This window comes from Rhinolophus sinicus, chromosome 17, assembly GCF_057876585.1.
Source record: "Rhinolophus sinicus isolate RSI-liver-muscle chromosome 17, RSI-T2T, whole genome shotgun sequence".
NCBI lineage: Eukaryota > Metazoa > Chordata > Mammalia > Chiroptera > Rhinolophidae > Rhinolophus > Rhinolophus sinicus.
The window spans coordinates 130,392,864-130,410,775 of record NC_142517.1 but is presented as its reverse complement, the minus strand read 5'-3'; the positions used below and the strand labels follow the sequence as shown (position 1 = coordinate 130,410,775).

General features: G+C 39.5%; 1 protein-coding gene across 4 annotated transcripts in view; it reads left to right on the top strand.

Annotated features, from left to right (window-relative positions):
* Positions 1-15,137, top strand: part of ZRANB3 (zinc finger RANBP2-type containing 3) — a 186,212-nt gene extending 171,075 nt beyond the window's left edge. For 3 of the 4 annotated variants that reach the window (XM_088793743.1, XM_088793742.1, XM_088793745.1), the window contains 6 exons: positions 2,465-2,605; positions 3,752-3,894; positions 7,846-7,956; positions 8,945-9,347; positions 12,083-12,214; positions 14,278-15,137. In XM_088793743.1, coding sequence (XP_088649869.1) covers positions 2,465-2,605; positions 3,752-3,894; positions 7,846-7,956; positions 8,945-9,347; positions 12,083-12,214; positions 14,278-14,376 — 1,029 coding nt within the window. In that variant the 3' untranslated portion in view covers positions 14,377-15,137. The remainder of the gene's footprint in view (positions 1-2,464; positions 2,606-3,751; positions 3,895-7,845; positions 7,957-8,944; positions 9,348-12,082; positions 12,215-14,277) is intronic. The other variant, XM_088793744.1, reaches the window with a different exon arrangement.
* Positions 15,138-17,912: the final 2,775 nt, after the last annotated feature.

Sequence of the window (17,912 nt, the reverse complement as noted above, 5' to 3'; positions counted from 1 at the left end):
TTCCTTTTCTCCCTAAAGCTAATTCTCACATTCCTACGTTAAACCAAAGAGAGGCAAACCGGCATAGACTCCAGGGCCAGAGTGGCTCGGCTCAGATCTGTCACGAACTGTGGAATCTTGGACACCATACCTAACTGCTCAGTGCCTCAGTTTCCTCAGCTGTAAAATGGGGAGAGGAGTTGTTGCCCGGTTAAAATGAGCTAATTCCTGGAAAGCATTTAGCACAGTACTTGATGACTGCTGACTAAATCTGAGCCTCTGCACTGACACTTGTAGTAGCCTCCTGTCCATCACATGTGTTAAACTTATGAAGATTTAATGATGAAATTGCTCAGATCCCTGCCAGAGCCCAGGTTAGCAGTGCTCAAATGTTTTAGTGTCGGGACTCTTTGTACTCCTAGAACTTGGTGAGGACCCCAACGAGCTTTTGTATATGTGGGTCTACTGACATTTACTGTATTTGAAATTAGAATGGAAACACTTAAAGCTATTCATTTATTAATTTAAGAGTAGCACTAATATAAATCTACATATTTATTGCAATTGCATATTTTTATGAAAAATAATTATGTTTTCCAAAACATATAAATAATATTTAGTAAATATTTACATTTTTAGCAGTTTTCTCTAAAGTCTTAATAAAAGACAGTGGGATTCTCAGATCTACCTGTGCATGGAAAACTTCACTGTACAGTCGTGACAGAATGACAGTGAAAAAGGCAAATAATGTCTTGCTGTCATTACAGAAACACTTTGTGGATCCCCTGAAAGAATCTCAGGGACCATTTGAAAATCTTTGGCCTAGGTAAACTAGTTTGACTATTAGAGGAAAAATTTGCTGAGATTATGAATACTTTTGTTTGGTCTCTAGTTTCAGAATTCTAGTCTTTATAATAAAACAATATTTGTAACTTTTTAGACACTTGGGCCATCCTATTGAAAGAATACCTTTTAAAAATAATGTGTTGGAGCTGCCCAAACTCAGTTACATGTTTTCTACTCCACCAAATATAGATATAAATAGATGGTGTGCCGTGTAATAATTTTCAGTTCTAACCGAAGATTGGAAGAGATTGCTAGAAGATTAAGAGACGGCTAGGGTCATGAATACAGAGTCCCCAACCAGCCTCTGTCACGGGACCACAGCCAGGGGGGGCACACCCAGGAGCCAGGCAGTTACCAGTGCTGCTGTTATGGCTTGGACCCCCACTCCCCACCCCCACTACCACCCCCACATGTGTGGACTTTCTAGACGTGGGACGAGCACTCTGCTTATCGAGTGGCAGATCAAAGTGCCACAACCCCTCAGCGCCACGGGGAGAGGGCGCCAGGCTGTGCTTCTCAGACCATCACATGAGAGGAACTGAACGAACTGGTCTCCAGGTGGGCCTGACAGTCGGGAAGCCCGAGGTCGGGCACCAGGCGGGGCACAGCATGGGAATTCGGCAGCCCTTAAACTCTAAACTTTTTAATCTGTGCAGTGAAAGCTCTGTATCCTGAGTCATCTCATTCGTGTTTCTCCCATTGGGTAGAGACAGGAGAAAAACCGCAAACGCCTAGTAGAGGGTAGAGTGTGCCGACTGCCAGGACGTATATAGTGACAGGCTCGCTGACCCCTGTCCTGGCTCTGCCACCCAGCCTGTGCCGCATGGGCCACCTCACATTGTCGCATCTCTCCTAATAGTTTCGAGTGCATTTTCATCACTAGTCTAAAATGCTCACATGTCCCTTTCCCACAAAATATTATTCAATTAACTTTCTAAACACGAGACACTAAGCAGATGAAGTGTTAGCAGGTCTTTTCACAGCTACTGTAACAGTTGAAATGAAATCTTTCATTTTTACCTTAGAAGAAGTGAAGTAAAATTTTGAAGTAGACATTTGGGTCAAAGCCCAGTTCACTGCCAAAAAGACCACCCCTTAATAGGAAGAGCAGTAACAGATATTGAACATTCTATGTTGTATTAACTGTATAACTCTAAAGAACTGTCATTTCAGCTAGCATCCAAGTCTAATTCAGAGTTTACAATAACAATTATATGCTTTTCTCTAAACTTTTAATCTACGTATAATTTTTGTGTGTTTTTTCCAAAGTGACTGTGGGAGCTGAAGTATTTCTTTTTGGCTGAGAGAATTAGAATATGGGTTCAGCTATTGCTACAATAGATTTTCATACGCAGAGATTCTTCTTCCCTTTCATAAGAGAAATACTTCATGTTTAAACCTCGTGTTTAACTGACTATACCCCTCTGCATGCTATTTTTACCCTTAGCAGTGAATGCATTGGAGGCATTCAGAGGATGGGGGAGCCGCTGGGCCCCCCTCGTCCACTCAGCATCCTTTCAAGGGAGCTGTTGTGGGTGGAATCTTGTCTAAAATGTGCCACCTTAGTTTATCTTTTAGGAGACTGGGGATATTATGCCATAATCTAAGTCTTTACTTTAAATAATTACTGTGCCTACAGACAAAATGGATTAATAATGCCTTCCTAATCTATAATCAGGATGGAAACCAGCTGAACTGTAATTTCATTCCTTTGGATATAAAATTAGACCTTTGGGAAGATTTACCAGCAAGCTTTCAGCTGAAACAAAATCGCTCCCTGGTAAGAAGAGTCCTGTGAGTTTGTTTTGTTTTAAATTAAAATTTGTTGAGTAGTTTTAATGACCATTTTGAGTTTAATAAAAGCAGAGTATTTTGTGGCCTGTTGCAGAATCAAATCACTGGTTGCATTTTAATTGGTCCAGGGGGTGCCTGTGTATGAATTACCCCGGTGCTAAGAATATATGTAAAATCTGTTTTCTTGGCGAATGTCACACCTAGGCTTGCTGTTTCTGTGGAGAGAATCAGCCTCACATCATTTAATCTCTCATTCACAGGATTAGCAACTGTGACACTTGTATCTGACAGAATCCCATTTTATCTGTGAAGGTTACGTTCTAACAATGACAAAGTCTGAGCGCAGGGATGACTCTGCGTTCGCTGTCAGATGCACCAGCACGCAGGGAGGCCTCAGTTCTGACCTGTTGCCAATTTACCTTCACAGTAACGGAGGGTCAGCATGTGCAGGGGCTGAGCCAGCGTGCAGTGTACCACTTTCTACAAGAAAATGGGGATTACGTTCTTTCTATGTTTGAGTGGACCTCAGACATTGCCCGTGGGTTGGCAGCACCTGTGGGAAAGGAAAAGGTAGCTGTGGTATCATACAATCCTGATTCTCAGATGCCCAGAAAATAGCCAGTTATGTATAATTGACTAATAAGTAAGATGAATGGTACTCTAATAAAAATGTCCCCGGTTTATGGATGGCTATTTTGCTCTGATAACTGAAGTAGTGGGGTACAAGGCGACTCTCGGATGTTGCACTGTCACCACGGCAGGGCTTGCTGTTTCCAAGAGCAGTTTTGCCTCGGCCACTGCTTCCAACACCAGGCCCCATTTGATCTCAGTGAACAAACACATCATGGCTGTTGGTCCGTATATGCCTTAAGGACATGTCGCTGGGTGTCCTGAAATGTGCCTTTGGAGAGTCAGGAGTGAACGAGGCCTCGGAAGAACAAGCCACAGACAGTTCACAATAAAGATAGGAAAGTTGCATCAAACTGAAGAAAGCCTTAAACTGTGAAACTCAAAAGCCTATTTCGGGGGTATAATAAAATACCAGTTTTCTGATGTTACAAGTAGCCTCACTTTCAAAGGAAGATGACTGGTGAGCTGTGAACACTCTTTTCGTTGTCTCATTTTCTGCCAGATTTTGAGGTTTGTTCGAGAATGGAACAGTCTAAGTGCCATGAAACAGAGGATAATCAGGAAAAGTGGGCAGCTGTTCTGCAGCCCGATTCTTGCTTTAGAAGAGGTCACAAAGCTACAAGCCAAACCAAACAGTACAAAAAGGTACGAGTTGTCTTTTCTTTTTTTATTTTGTATTTTATTACTTGTCATGGTTGTTTCTGGGGTCTGAGGCATTTTACGTAACTAATAATGAAATCCTGATGGGTTGTTAAGAGAAAATTATACATAAAATGACTGTTTATTTGATAGCAGCATAATTAGATACTTTGTGAAGGTGATCAGATCTGCTGGAAGAGATTAGGTGGTCTGGATCTTGCTCGCCATGAGTCTCACTCACCTGGAGAGAGGCCATTGTCCCAAGCTGGTATGACCTGTGCCCTGTCAAGCATGGGACACTTATTAACACCAGCATGACATTTCCCTGTTAGGACAGCAGGACATATCTGTGGCCCTGTCAGCCCTGTGTGCCTGGGGCGTGCCATGCAGGGCAACTGCTTCTATTTGACACAAGTGGTGGGAGCTCAGTGTTATCATGTCCATGGTTGGAAACAAAATAAAAGGAAAGGATAAGTGTCCCAAGTTTGCAACTCTTTTACCTTTATAATTATAGGTCGCTATCTTTTTTTTAATCTTTATTACATTTATTACTGGGGTGACAATGGCTAGTAAAATTATATAGGTTCCAAGTATATAATTCTGTAATACATCGTCTGTGTATTGTGTGCTCACCACCCGAGTCAGTTCTCTTCCCATCACCATTTATTTGACCCCCTTTTCCCTCTTCTACCATCCGCCTCCCCCCTTACTCTCTGGTAACCACTAAACTGTTGTCTGTGTCTATGAGTGTTTGCTGCTTTTTTGTCTTGTTTGTTGCTTTCAGTTTTATATCCCACATATGAATAAAGTCATATGGTTCTCGAATTTTTCTGTCTGACTTATTTTGCTTAGCACGATAATCTGAAGATCCATCCATGTTGTCATCTTACAGCCGAATAGTATTACATTGTGTATATATACCTCATCTTCTTTATCCAATCACCTATCAAAGGGCACTTCAGTTGTTTCCATGTCTTGACCACCGTGAATAATGCTGCAGTGAACATAGGGGTACATACATCTTTACGGGTAAATGTTTTCAGATTTTTTGAGATACCCAGGAGAGGGATTGCTGGGTTGTATGGTAATTCTATTAATTTCTTGAGGAACCTCCACACTCTTTGCCATAGGGGCTGTTTGGCAATTCGTCTCTGAAAGACTGGAATGGCCTCAGAATAAAGACACTTAGATAATGATTTTTAGGAATTCCGCAAAAAGCAATGGCTAAATCTCCAACCAGATTATCTTCCAGTGACATCCACCAGTTTCACGCCCTGTCCAAGCTCAGAGCTTGCAGTCAGCTTTTGAGGAGCTCACTGTTACAATACGAATGGAAGGCAAGATCACCAGCCATTGTTTCAGTTCCTAAGTGAGCTCCCATTTGTCAGAGGAAAGTCTGATTCCCCTGGAGCCCTGTTGGGTTTAGGATGCCAAGTACTTATCCTCTAGCCACAGATGATCTCCAAAGCAGGTCGGCAACCTAGAGTCCAGCAGTGTTTTCATTGGTGTGGTCCACTTTCCAATACACGCTCCTCTCTTCTTGCAAAACTTGCCATCCCCATCCAGCAATTACTTAGTAGATACCCTTCTCCCTTCCTAATTTGTCAAAATTTGGATTTACCACAAGCCTTTTGAGAGTTGGTATACTTACATGAACTTCCTAGCAAATCTCAATGGAAACTTAAATACTGGTAACTCACAACTGTGTTTGAAAAGTTGTCAACCCCTCGATTTGGAGCCAATTGATCTGTTTCTAATGGTTTCCAAAAATCTGTACTTAAACCTCTTGTAGGAAAGGTTATTTTTAGTTCTTAAATCTGTGAATAGATTTCTCAGCATCTTTTACTGAATTAGGTTTCTAAGCCTTTAAACATTGAAGAATACCTAAGGCAAGGCTTAATATCCCCTTGCCCCTCAAAACTAGGAAGCTTTTGAGTTCCACTGAAATATTTCAGTGAAGTGCTTTTGTCAAGGGAATAAAATGGTTCAAGAAATGGGGGATGGGGACGTTTAAGAACTAAAAGGACAAATCAGAGAATTTTTTAAAAATTCACTGTGATTCTTTATTACTTTAAGAAAGACACACAGTAGAAATGCAAATATATGAAAAAAATAATCACCCTTATTCTTAAGAGGAGAAATGCAAATGTAAAGCTATAGTGAGATACCTATCACCATTAGCAGAGAAATTTTTAACTGACATACCTCGTGCTAGTGAAAGGACGAGGATAAACAGGTACTCACTCATTGCTGGTGGACCTATATATTGGTACAAACCCAAAGCAATATGTCAAAATCTATCCATATTTAAAGCAGCCAAGACTTTTGCCTGGCAATTCTACTTCTGGGAATTTATTTTACATATCTTTATGATAACATTTATGACATCATTATGATATTTATGATAACATTGTGATAGCAGAGACTGGAACAACCAAAATGCCCATTTGTCAGAGGCTGGTTAGATATATTATGCCTAATACATCTAGAATAATGGAGTAACTTGCAACCATTAAGAATAGGGCAACTCTATGTGTACTAATATGGAAAGATCTCTGAGGCGTATATTTAGATAAAAAGAGCAAGGTGAAGATTAGTGCTACCACTTGTTTTAAAAAGTAAGAAGTACAATGGGGAGTGGCTGCTAATGAGCACGGATTTCCCCTTGTAGCGATGAGAGTGCGCTGGAATTAGGTGGGGGTGATGATTGTACAACCTTGTGAATATACTAAAATGCACTGAATTATAAATTTTAAAGTGTTAAATGTAATGGTATGAGTTGTGTGTCAGTAAAAACAGAGAGATAAATAAAACATACCACATATAGAAAAAATTATTTCTAAAAGGATGTGTTAAAAACTATCAACAAAGATAGCTTTGGGGGAGGTAAGAAGAAGGATGGGAATGGAAGGAGCCTTATTTTTCACCATATACATTAGTGCATGCCTTTTGAATTTTGAAATATGTGCATGTATCACCTAATCAAAAAATTAATAAAATAGTTTATAACAAGAAAATATGTTAATTATTAAATCTACGTTAACAACAAAAAAGAACATTTCTAAAATTTTACCTACAATTGCACAATTCCATGTGATGTAACTTTAATTTTATTGTCAAGCTACCAGATGAAGAAGTACTCAAAAATGTGAAGAAATTCATGTTTAAATTAAAAAAAAAAAAAGACTACAATAGGTATAAACTACCAGAGAAACTGGGCCACGCTAATTAGAAGGAATTAATTGGGTAATTGCATTTCACCTCCTTAAATTCCCCTGTCACCTTTAACTGGAATAACTTTCCTCTTTCTTCCCCATCCCTAAACCATTGTGTGGTATTGAGAGTGTTGTGTAATAAGGTTCTGAATCCCACATCAAGAGTGGCTTTACCTCAGTGGAAGATTCCGAAAACCCCGTATGGGCTGATAATAATGGAAACAACCTTGAGATTATAGAAGAGGTAGTTGATCTTATTTAACTAAAAAGAGAATCACTTCACCCAAAATGCTGATACACTGTTAGAACTGATGAAGGTGATTTGAGGAACCTTGAGGAGAAGGCCTAGCGGGAGGTGAAAATGCAGTTAGAGATTTTCTGCACAGCTTGGCAGGCTGTTTACTTCAGGCTGTCAGTTGTGCACGTATTTCATCATCTCTATTCCTACACCCACTCCTTTTTGTCCCTACGTGAAAATTGGTCCAAAGGATACTGAATGACTTCAATTTGTTAGAAAAATAAATCTTGAGAAAACTGATATGGAAGAAAGAGATGTGTTTCCCGCACGCGGAGACCAATGTAAAGAGAGACAATTTCATTCCCTAACTTTAGTATGGGCACAGTGAGTAGATCTGTATCTTGCTTTTTCTCCTATTGCTTTTGCAAGGAGCAATGTGAACGTGAACTAGAGAAACTCGTACGAGAGAGAGAGGAAATCTACTTAAACATGTCATTGTTTTAGATACATAACCAAAGAAGACGTGGCTCTGGCCTCAATGGAGAAGGTGAAGAATGATGGGGGCCATGTCCGCCTGCTCACAAAGGAGGCCCGGCCACGGGATGCTTCTGCAAAGTAAGGTTTCAGTTGCTAGTAACACTAAAGACTATTCCTTTAAAGTTACATATTTGCTTTTGTAATAATACCTCACCTTTGTGTGGCCACTTTACAGGGTATTAGGAGCTTTCATGATAGAGGAGCTCTTTAGTCTCCTAGCAACCCTGGGTGGCACATGATGTCTCCACCTTAGAAATTAGAGACGAAGGAGGCCCCTGAGACCAGGTGGACCAAGTGGCCTGTCCCACGCTAAGCTGCTAGGAGACCTGAAGTCACGTATAAGCTCTGCCTCCTTCTAGCATAAGGTTTTCTTTTAACACTTCTAACAAGCAGCCACAGAAAATAGACGAAGCAGTTGTAATTCACATGCAGGACTTTTCAGCGTACTTGAGTAATGTACCTTTTCCTGTTATTCTAACAAGTTTAGCCCATGGCCTGTCATGTTTCATTTCTAATTTGAATGCAACCAAACTCTGGGTTTACTTGTAGGAGGCACTTATTTAGCAAGTCTCCTGTTCTAATTCCTATCAACACTGGTAGCTGCTTGGCTCTGTCACTGTGTGACTCTGTTTCTTGGAGCCCAGCAGAGCCCGAAAGAGAGTGTTCATGAAAGCACTGGTAATGGCCTCTCTGTCCTAACAAGGTGTGTCACCCGACACATTTAGAGAGCCCAGTAGCCACTAACTTTAATTGGGGTTTCACAGTAGCCTATCCTTTCCCAGTGTGAAGAAGCACTTCTCTAACTTCTCCAGATGTTTCAAACTCTGATTGTTTAACTTCAAGAGATCTAAATGCAGGTTAATTTTTTTAACACACCATCCTTTCCTGTTTTTGGCACGGAGTATAGAGTGCTGACTATAGCTATTTCATTTCCACACAGAATCTGTGGGTCCTATGTTTACTGTTTATCAGTAAGGAACTTTGAAGACCTTTATATGAAGTAATGACTATTTAGACTAGTGTAAGTGTTCATTAGTAATCTATTCAATGTTTTGTTCAATTCCAGACAGTTTCTTGAAGATGGAGCCTGTGTTCCATTTCTAGATCCCTGTGTAGCCCAAGCGGACGTCACTGTGAAGCCTTCTCTCCCCAAAGGCTATTTGCAAGCTGTGGATAATGAAGGAAATCCACTCTGCCTTCACTGTCAGCAGCCCACTTGCCAAACTAAGCAAGAGTGTAAAGCGAACGCTTGGGATTCACGGTTTTGTTCTCTGAAATGTCAGGAGGAATTTTGGATTCGTTCTAGTAACAGTTACCTGCGAGCCAAAGTATTTGAAACTGAACATGGTGTATGTCAGCTATGTAATCTGAATGCACAAGAACTCTTTCTACGGCTGAGAGATGCTCCTAAAAGTCAGCGGAAGAATCTTCTGGATATTACCTGGACCTCAAAGCTCCCTTTAGAACAGGTAAATTGTAATCGTATGACACATAAAAGGCAGCATTGTACTGAGTGATGAATACTGACTCACTTTCCTTTTTCTTTCATTTTTTTAATATAGGAATATTTGAATATATATAAGAACAAAAGCAGAGCGAATAATGAATCTCTATGCCCATCACCCAACTTTAACAGTTATCAACATTTTGCCTTCATTTTCATCTGTCCCTTACCTCAATTCATTTTTTTTCCTTGGAATTATTTTTAAAGCAAATTTCAGACATTTCATTTCAACCTTAAATACTTTCATTATGTGTCTCTCACTGATAAAGACTCCCTCCCTCCCTTCCCTCTTTCCTTTCTCCCTCCCTCTCTTCCTCTTTCTTCCTGCCTGCCTTTGAAATATAATCCCGTACCCCACTACCATTATCACACCTAACACAATTATAATTCCTTAATTGTAATAAGTCCATGTTTGACTTCCCAGATTGCCTCGAAAATGTCTTTTTGCAGTTGCTTTGTTCAAATTAGGATCAAAATATGACCCACACATTGCATTTAGTCATTGTGACTCTTACGCTGCCTTTAATATGTATTTTTTTTTTTTTTAACACCATTGATTGTTGAAGAAACTAGATAATTTGCCTGTAGGATTTCCCACGTTCTGGATTTGTTTTCTTGTATCCTCATGCTATTATCTGATACTGTTTCTCTATCCCCCTGATTTCCAGAATAATGGTTATAAGATATAGAAGCTTAATCAGATTCTGATTAAATTATTTGGGGAAGAGATCTTAACAGATGATACACTGCATCAGGAAGCACTATGGTCTGGTTCCACTTTTCATGATGTTAATATTGAATGACGAGGCAAACAACCCTCAAAATATAGTTCATTACAATGAGAAGGAAACATATATATTCATACTGTTGTAAAATTTAATTTTAGCAGAGCAATTTATGACAAAATATTATTCTTAGGACACTGTCATCAATATTCACTTTGATTTCTAAAATGCAATTGGATTTCTAATGTTGTGATCTAATCAGTTCTAAATTTCAAACTAGAGCAAAACGTGTAATTTTATAGTGTGCTGCATTTTTAAAAATCACTCCTGAGCTACTCTCTGCCCACTAAAATATTAGATGAATTCCTCCCAGTTAGTCAAATCACATATTTTAATTTACCTGGTTTTGCAGAATGATGACAGAATTAATAAGCATTTCTATAAAGATGAATTAGCATGACTTTAAGGACCAGGGAACTACACTATTTCCCTGGTGATATCCAGAGTTCCTGAAATATCCTTTGTTCTAATTGGTGAGGGACATATTGCACCCATCCCAGTGGTGTCAGCCAGACTCCGGTTATCATCCCCTGCCTCAGTGTGGAGGCTTCCAGAAGACACACAGTGAAAGGACTCAAGGCCATCTTGAAAGCAGGAATGCAGAAATAACGTAGTAACACCTAGTAACGTAGTAATATAGTAACCGAAAGTGTCAGAGGGTAAAGAGCACCACAGAGCTCATGTTTGGGAGGACCAGTCAGAGAGGGAGCTACCCTTTCAAGAGGTGAATTTAGGATGTTGAAGCCTTGCCCCAAGTGATTCGCCAGAGAATTACTAAGAAGAATCAAGCAATACCTTCTGGACCATAGAGTCTGTCAGAGTAGAGACTGTTCCAAGCAAAAGAATTGGTTGCAAAAGGCGGAACCAAAATGGATTTTTTTCCCTAAGAAGGTGCCATTTGCTTGATGCACAAAACTGTTCTTTGGAGTTGCTCCGAGCAGTGCCAGCCACAGCCAGAAAGCTTCCTGCTCCAGCTTGCTGCCACCTAGGGCTCCTCTCAAGCTGGGTACTGCTGATCAGGTCGCTGTGCCTTCACAGGTCTGACAAGCTTCCGTAAAAGTGGTTTCGAACTACGACACAGGCTCCCATGGCTGGCAGCCTGGAGCCTGGTTAGCATTTCTTCCTTGTCCGAGACCAAGGAAATGCAAACAACCTTCACATTCATCTTGGTGCTATTTAAACAACGGCACTGCTATGCTGTGAGCTGGTTTTATTACCTTAGGTAAAAGGTTCAAATAATCCCATTTCAATGTGGGTCATCAGTGGTTGAATATTGTGTGTGTGTGTGTGTGTGTGTGTGTGTGTGTGTGTGCTGTCCTACATCGTGCCTACTTTAAATGGACATCTTTGTTTATTCAAAATATGTAAGTTACAGAGGTTCGTTCTAGAAATTTCATACCAGTTCGTGTAACTTGGGAGGTTCCCAGGTAAATAGCATAAAAGTTCCAGGTAATAGCTATTAATATTAAACTGTCATTGGGATAGTAACGAATGCCTAAAGGTCAACAGTTAAAGATTGTTAAAGTCAGTAATATTCAGAAGTTTAAAATTTTTAATCTGTTCTTATTCTTTTCTCAGTTTTGTTTTAGTGGCTGTATCAACTAACTCAAAAGTGCAGAAGCAACTGATTTTTCCCAATCTGTCGGGAGTCCTGGTATTTTTATATTGCTTGTAATTTTTTTCAAAATGGGTTAGGTAAGGGGAAAATAACTTTTTCAGAAACACATTTTATTGCTTTCAAATTGCTAACCTAGAGGCTTTTTTCCTATTCACCAAAAAAAAAAAAAAGCTATAAAAAGCCATCCTAATGTATTTTTTCCCTGTGATTTTGCTGTATAAACATCATTGCACAATGCAAAACCAACTGTTCCCACAGCGTATGTTAAAAAGTGCTGATCTTGTGTTTTCACTGCAGCTCAATGAAATGATAAGAAACCCAGGCGAAGGCCATTTCTGGCAGGTGGACCACATCAAGCCAGTGTTCAGTGGAGGAGGGCAGTGCTCCCTGGACAACCTGCAGACTCTCTGCACAGTCTGTCACAAAGAGGTCAGTGAGCTCTCAGACACGTGTGACTGTCCTTGCCATCAAATCGCAAATTATGCATACAGGTGTGGAAGATTCTGCGGGTGAATTTATATCCCTGGTCTGGGATCCAAAATACGTTTTATTCCTTTCATCACCTAACACTTGAGTTTCCTCTTGAGACTTATGTGAGTTCTCAGTCACAGATGGAGGCGAAGGCTGCTTCCCTTCTAATTCGTTGCAGGACCAGGAAATTTTCACCATCACCAAGAAGAAAATGAATACAACTTACAATTTGCAGTCTTGAAGAGACCCAGACCATCAAACTAGAAGTTTGGTGAATTGGGGCAGTGACATATGTTTGCATTTGCAGCTAAGGATGTCCTGAAATATATAAGACCATTAATAAATTATCTCTAGGACCACTCAGTTCAACATGCAAACATTGCACTCCTGGCCAAAGTATGAAACCTATTAACCTAGGCACATCTTTGAGCAATTACCTGTGGCTTAAAATCAACTAGGATGAATTTTTTACAGACAAAGGTAATAGGACCTACCTATTGAGAAAATCTTGAAAAGTGTATATTCAGTATGCAACTTTGTATTCAACTATTTTTTTCACTTATGGCAAACTTTAAGCATTTTTCCAACATTCCCATGATAAGCATTAACAATGTTTATCGTCTAAAATGGCTGCACCTTATTCTTTGAGTAGATCTCTACCGTAGTTATTTAGCCATTCCCATCTTGATAAATATTGAAGTTGTTTACATTTTTTTCTTGTTCTTATACATAATGTTGCCAAGCACTTTTTTTTTTTCTTTTTATATACAAAATTTTTTTTATGTTTTGAGGTCGTTCCTTAAGATAGATTCTCAGATGTGAAATATCACTGAGTCAAGTGTTTGGATATTTTTGAGGCTGTATTTTTTGGGTTTTTTTGCAATTTTATTTTTATTAGTTTCAGGTGTACAAAGCAACATACTAGTTAGACATTTACAGCCCGCACAAAGTGATAACCCCCTCTCTCCCAAGCTACTACCCTCTGACACCTTATGTAGCTGTAAATATTTATCTCCAAGCTGCTTTCCAAAGTTATGCTCCTCCCACCAAGTCAATGAATGAGAGAGTGCGCGTTACTATACTAATTACTGCAGATGTGGTAGGAGAATGGCCTGCCATTATTTTGTTTACTAATGACCCTGATGTTTTCTAAAATGCTAATCAGTTGTACTTATACTTTTGAGATCTGTTCAGGTCCTTTGCCAGTGTTCATATTGTGTGAGCATTTTCCTAGCCTTTTAATATTTTATATTCCTCAATTTCTTCACAAACATAATTTTTACATAAATGGGATTATGTCATACAGGGAGGGTTTTTTGTTTGTATGTTTTTAGTTTTAACCCTCTTTGCTTTCCCCACCCCTCCACCTGGATCACTTCAAATATACATGGACTCCAATTAGGAAAAAAGTCATCTGATTTCTCAGCTGTGCAAAATATGAGTACATTCCAGAAGTACAAGAGGATTAAGATACAGCAAAAGAAAATGCTGCCTCTTCTGTAATAACTTTTTCAGATTCTCATGACAAATTTTATTAGTGGGAATGGCAGAAGAATCCAGTTCTGTTCTGTCTTATTTTGCTTTTCTGCATTGGTTTGGCTGTTGGGTTGGGAATGGCTTGTGAGCCCAGAAATAGGAAGCAGGTGGGCCTAGCATGCACTGCACTCTGGGAAATCCCAAAATGTCTTACAAGCTCCCACTTGGATGAGGAGAATCGTGATCTCCCTTCCCTGCCGCTCCCCCACGAGGGATCTCACTAGGTAGCAAGACATCCCCAAAGCTGTGTGTTTTGTCCTCAGTATCTGGTCCTAAGTGAACATAGGACCTCAGGGCACTTAGCAGAGCTACTTGGGTCCTCCGCCTGTGGTTTGGAAACCACCCCCTAATGGCAAAGCACTAGTAATGGGTGTGGCAATCATGTAGATTTTCCAAACTAACAGAATTTTAGCAAGAGTTTTTGACTCTCTGTAGCCAGTACTTTTTCCCTAATGTGTACACATGCATATTTTTTTAACTTTTAGAGAACTGCCAGACAAGCCAAGGAAAGAAGCCAGGTAAGAAGACAGTCTCTAGCATCAAAGCATGGATCTGACATCAGACAATTCTTGGTAAAGAAGTAAAGCATAAGAAATTTTGAATGGATGACAAATGGTTTACATGTGGAAGAATTGAACACGTTTTTTTTTCATGTTTGTCTAATATTTTAAGACTGAAAATTTTCAGAACAAAAAATCAAGAACTCAAATTCCCTTTTCATAATAAATGCTTTTAGTGTTCAATACCTTTTCAAAGTACTTAACAGAAACTGAAATACAATACTAAATATTTCTATGATCTTGTTGATTTCATGCAGACTCTCAATTATGTTTCAGTAAGGTTTTCTTAAGCTTTCATTTCCCCCTATTCTACCTTAATCATGGTATTATGCATAGATTGTATTTGAAAAAATATTCTCAATTACTTAAAAAATGCTGCTGGATTAGGATTGGTTCTGGACTGCTGTGTGAATAAATGGAAACTTGCAAAACCAAGGGAAATTTCAGAAGCAAATCATCATTATTCAGAAATACTGGGCCAAGTGTGACCAACCTGCTTAGTATGCAAGAGAGACTCTTGTTCACTAAATGCCTCCAAAATGGGCTTGGGGTACATATTTTGAGTGTTTTCTGTTTTGTTTTCTTTCTTAGCCAGTTTTCTCTATTGAAATGATGCTTTTGAAATAAACTAATTGGACCTGTGGTGTTTGTAGACAATTCAGGGGTTCTGGATAAAGTAATTGTTAAAAATATTTAAAAACTGAAAACATAAAATGTAAAAATGCCACTTAAACTTCAGTTTTTAGTTTGTTTTCATGCATAAAACTAGGCTTACTGTCAAAGCACCCTTTGTCTCCTGGTTATCATTTTTTGTTTTCAAAATCCTATCTTATTAAAAGGGTATTCCTGGTAACTCTTTCTAAAAGAGTGGTGACGATAAAACACTTTATATTAAAGCATGATCAGATGGAGATACATGTTTAAAATTAAAATGTAATTGATACAAAAATATAAAAGGATAATGATGAAACAAAACCAGAGCACAATCCTGTAATATGTCAGAGTCATGGAAGTGAAGAATCAGAACTACATAAAATATAGGAAACGGAGAATTACATACACAAAAGACCTGTTTGTAAATACTGTATGGATGTAAACCTCTTTAGTTTGAGCACTTTCCAATTTTAATTAGTAGCTGATGTTTTACAACCTAGAAGACTTGTTTTTGGAAAGATGATACACTCATGCATTTTCCTTCCAGAGTTTTTATTAAGTTTATAACTATTTCATTGTATGAGATCAAATAGTGTTTATTTTACAAATTAGGTTGGGCTTTCTTTGGCCTTTTATCTCCTTTCTGGTCAGGCTCTTTGCAGTTTTCTGCCTCATTGCCAGGGTAACCTAGGATTCCTCACAGTTGAGATCTAAAAAGCTTGCACACTGCTTTTCCTCCAGCATGGGGTGTTTGCAAGTAAGACTTTGGTCTAAGTAGGTCAGGTTTGAGTGGAGCTTGCTCTTTAGATCAAACTAATGTGGTAATTCTGGTGAGAATGTTTTCAGATGTAGGAAATGTGTGATGGTTTGAGGTGAAATGACCCATGAAGGTCACCTCTGCCATATTTCAAAATTCCTGTCAATTACAAACACTATCAGAGCATCAAGAAGAATAAAATACTTAATAAATTTAACCAAGGAGGTGAAAGACCTGTACACTGAAACAACAAGACTTTAATAAAAGAAATTGAAGATATAAATGAATAGAAAGATGTTTCATGTTCATGGATCTGAAGAATTAACCTTGTCAAAGTATCCATACTACCCACAGAAAACTACAGATTTAATGCAATCCTTATCAAAATTCTAATGGCATTTCTCATCGAAATAGAAAAAAAAAAAAAACCCTAAAATTTGTATGGAACCACAAAGGACCCCCAAAGAGCCAAAACAATCTTCAGTAAGAACAAACCTGGAGGCATCATGCTCCCCGATTTCAAACTATATTACAGAGCTATAGTAATCAAAACAGTATGTTATTGGCATAAAAACTGACAGATAGATCATGACACAGAATAGAGAACCCAGAAATAAACCCATGCATATATATTCAACTAATTTTCAATGAAGGAGCCAAGAATATACAGTGGGGAAAGGATATTCTCTTTAATTAATGGTGTTGGCAAAACTAGATAACCACATGCAAAAGAATGAAACTGGATCCCTATTTTACACCATACACACCAATCAAATCAAAATGGATTAAAGACTTGAACATAAGACCTGAAAGCACAAAACTACTAGAAGAAAACATAGGGGGTAAGCTCCTTGACATCTGTCTTGCTATGATTTTTTTGAATCTGACACCAAAAGCCAAGGCAACAAAAGCAAAAATGAAAGGGACTACATCAAACTGAAAAGCTTCTGCACAACAAAGGAAATTGTCAACAAAATGAAAAGGCAATCTACGCAATAGGAGAAAGTATTTGCAAACCATATATCCAGTAAGAGGTTAATATCCAACGTAGATAAGGAACTCATACAACTCAACAGCAAAAAAACAGCTGAATGAAAAAATGGACAAAGGACCTGAATAGACGTTTTCCAAAGAAGACATACAAATGGCCACTAATCATCAGGGAAATGCAAATCAAAACCACGATGAAATTATCACCTCACACCTGTTACAGTGACTATTATCAAAAAGACGAGATAACAATGCTGGTGAGGATGTGGAGAAAAGGGAATCCTTGTGCACTGTTGGTGGAAATGTAAATTGGTGCAGCTGTTATGAAAAATAGTATGGTGGTTCCTCAAGAAATTAAAAATAGGAGAGACCCAAGATGGTGGAGTAGATAAACACTGTGCCTGCATCCTTCCATGAACACATTAAAATTACAACTAAATTACAGAGCAATTAACCTGGAGAGCCATCTGAAGTCTAGCCAAACAGAAGTTTTACAACTAAGGATATAAAGAAGTCACTTCGAGACTGGTAGGAGGGGCGGAGACATGGAAGGAACCCCAAATTTCCTTGTGGTGGTTGAGAACAAAGAGGCATATCTTGGCCATGGAAGTTCCCCAGAGGAGCCAGGGACTCCAGGCCCCCACACCAGACTCTGCAGCCCAGAGCACTGGTGCTGGGACGAAGAGCCCCCAGACATCTGGCTGTGAAAAACAGTGGGGATTCTGACCATCCAGGTGGTACAAAAGGCTGCGAGAAACCCAGATGTCCTCTTAAATGGCCCACGCACAGACTCACTCGCTCACAGGCACTCACCTTGGGCTCCAGCGGTGGGATGACTCAGGGGGCCTTGGAGACATACAGGGGCAGACAGAGGTGTGTGGCTGCGGGGGAAGGACTGGAGGACAGTCAGCATTTTCCTGGAGAAGGATCCACCTCCTGTGCAGCCAGCAGTCAGGTGCCATCTTTCCTATGTTGAGCCTACTGGCCAAATCTGAATCCAATTGGCCTGGTGAGCTCTGCTGCTCTGCCCTGCTGACTCACCTAGGACCCCACCCCACCCAACTTGCACACCACCAGAGGCACTTTCTCTGTGAGCAGCCAGCCCCGCTCACATTGCACTCTTTCTTGGAAAACTATCAGAGTCCATGAGCCCCAAGCA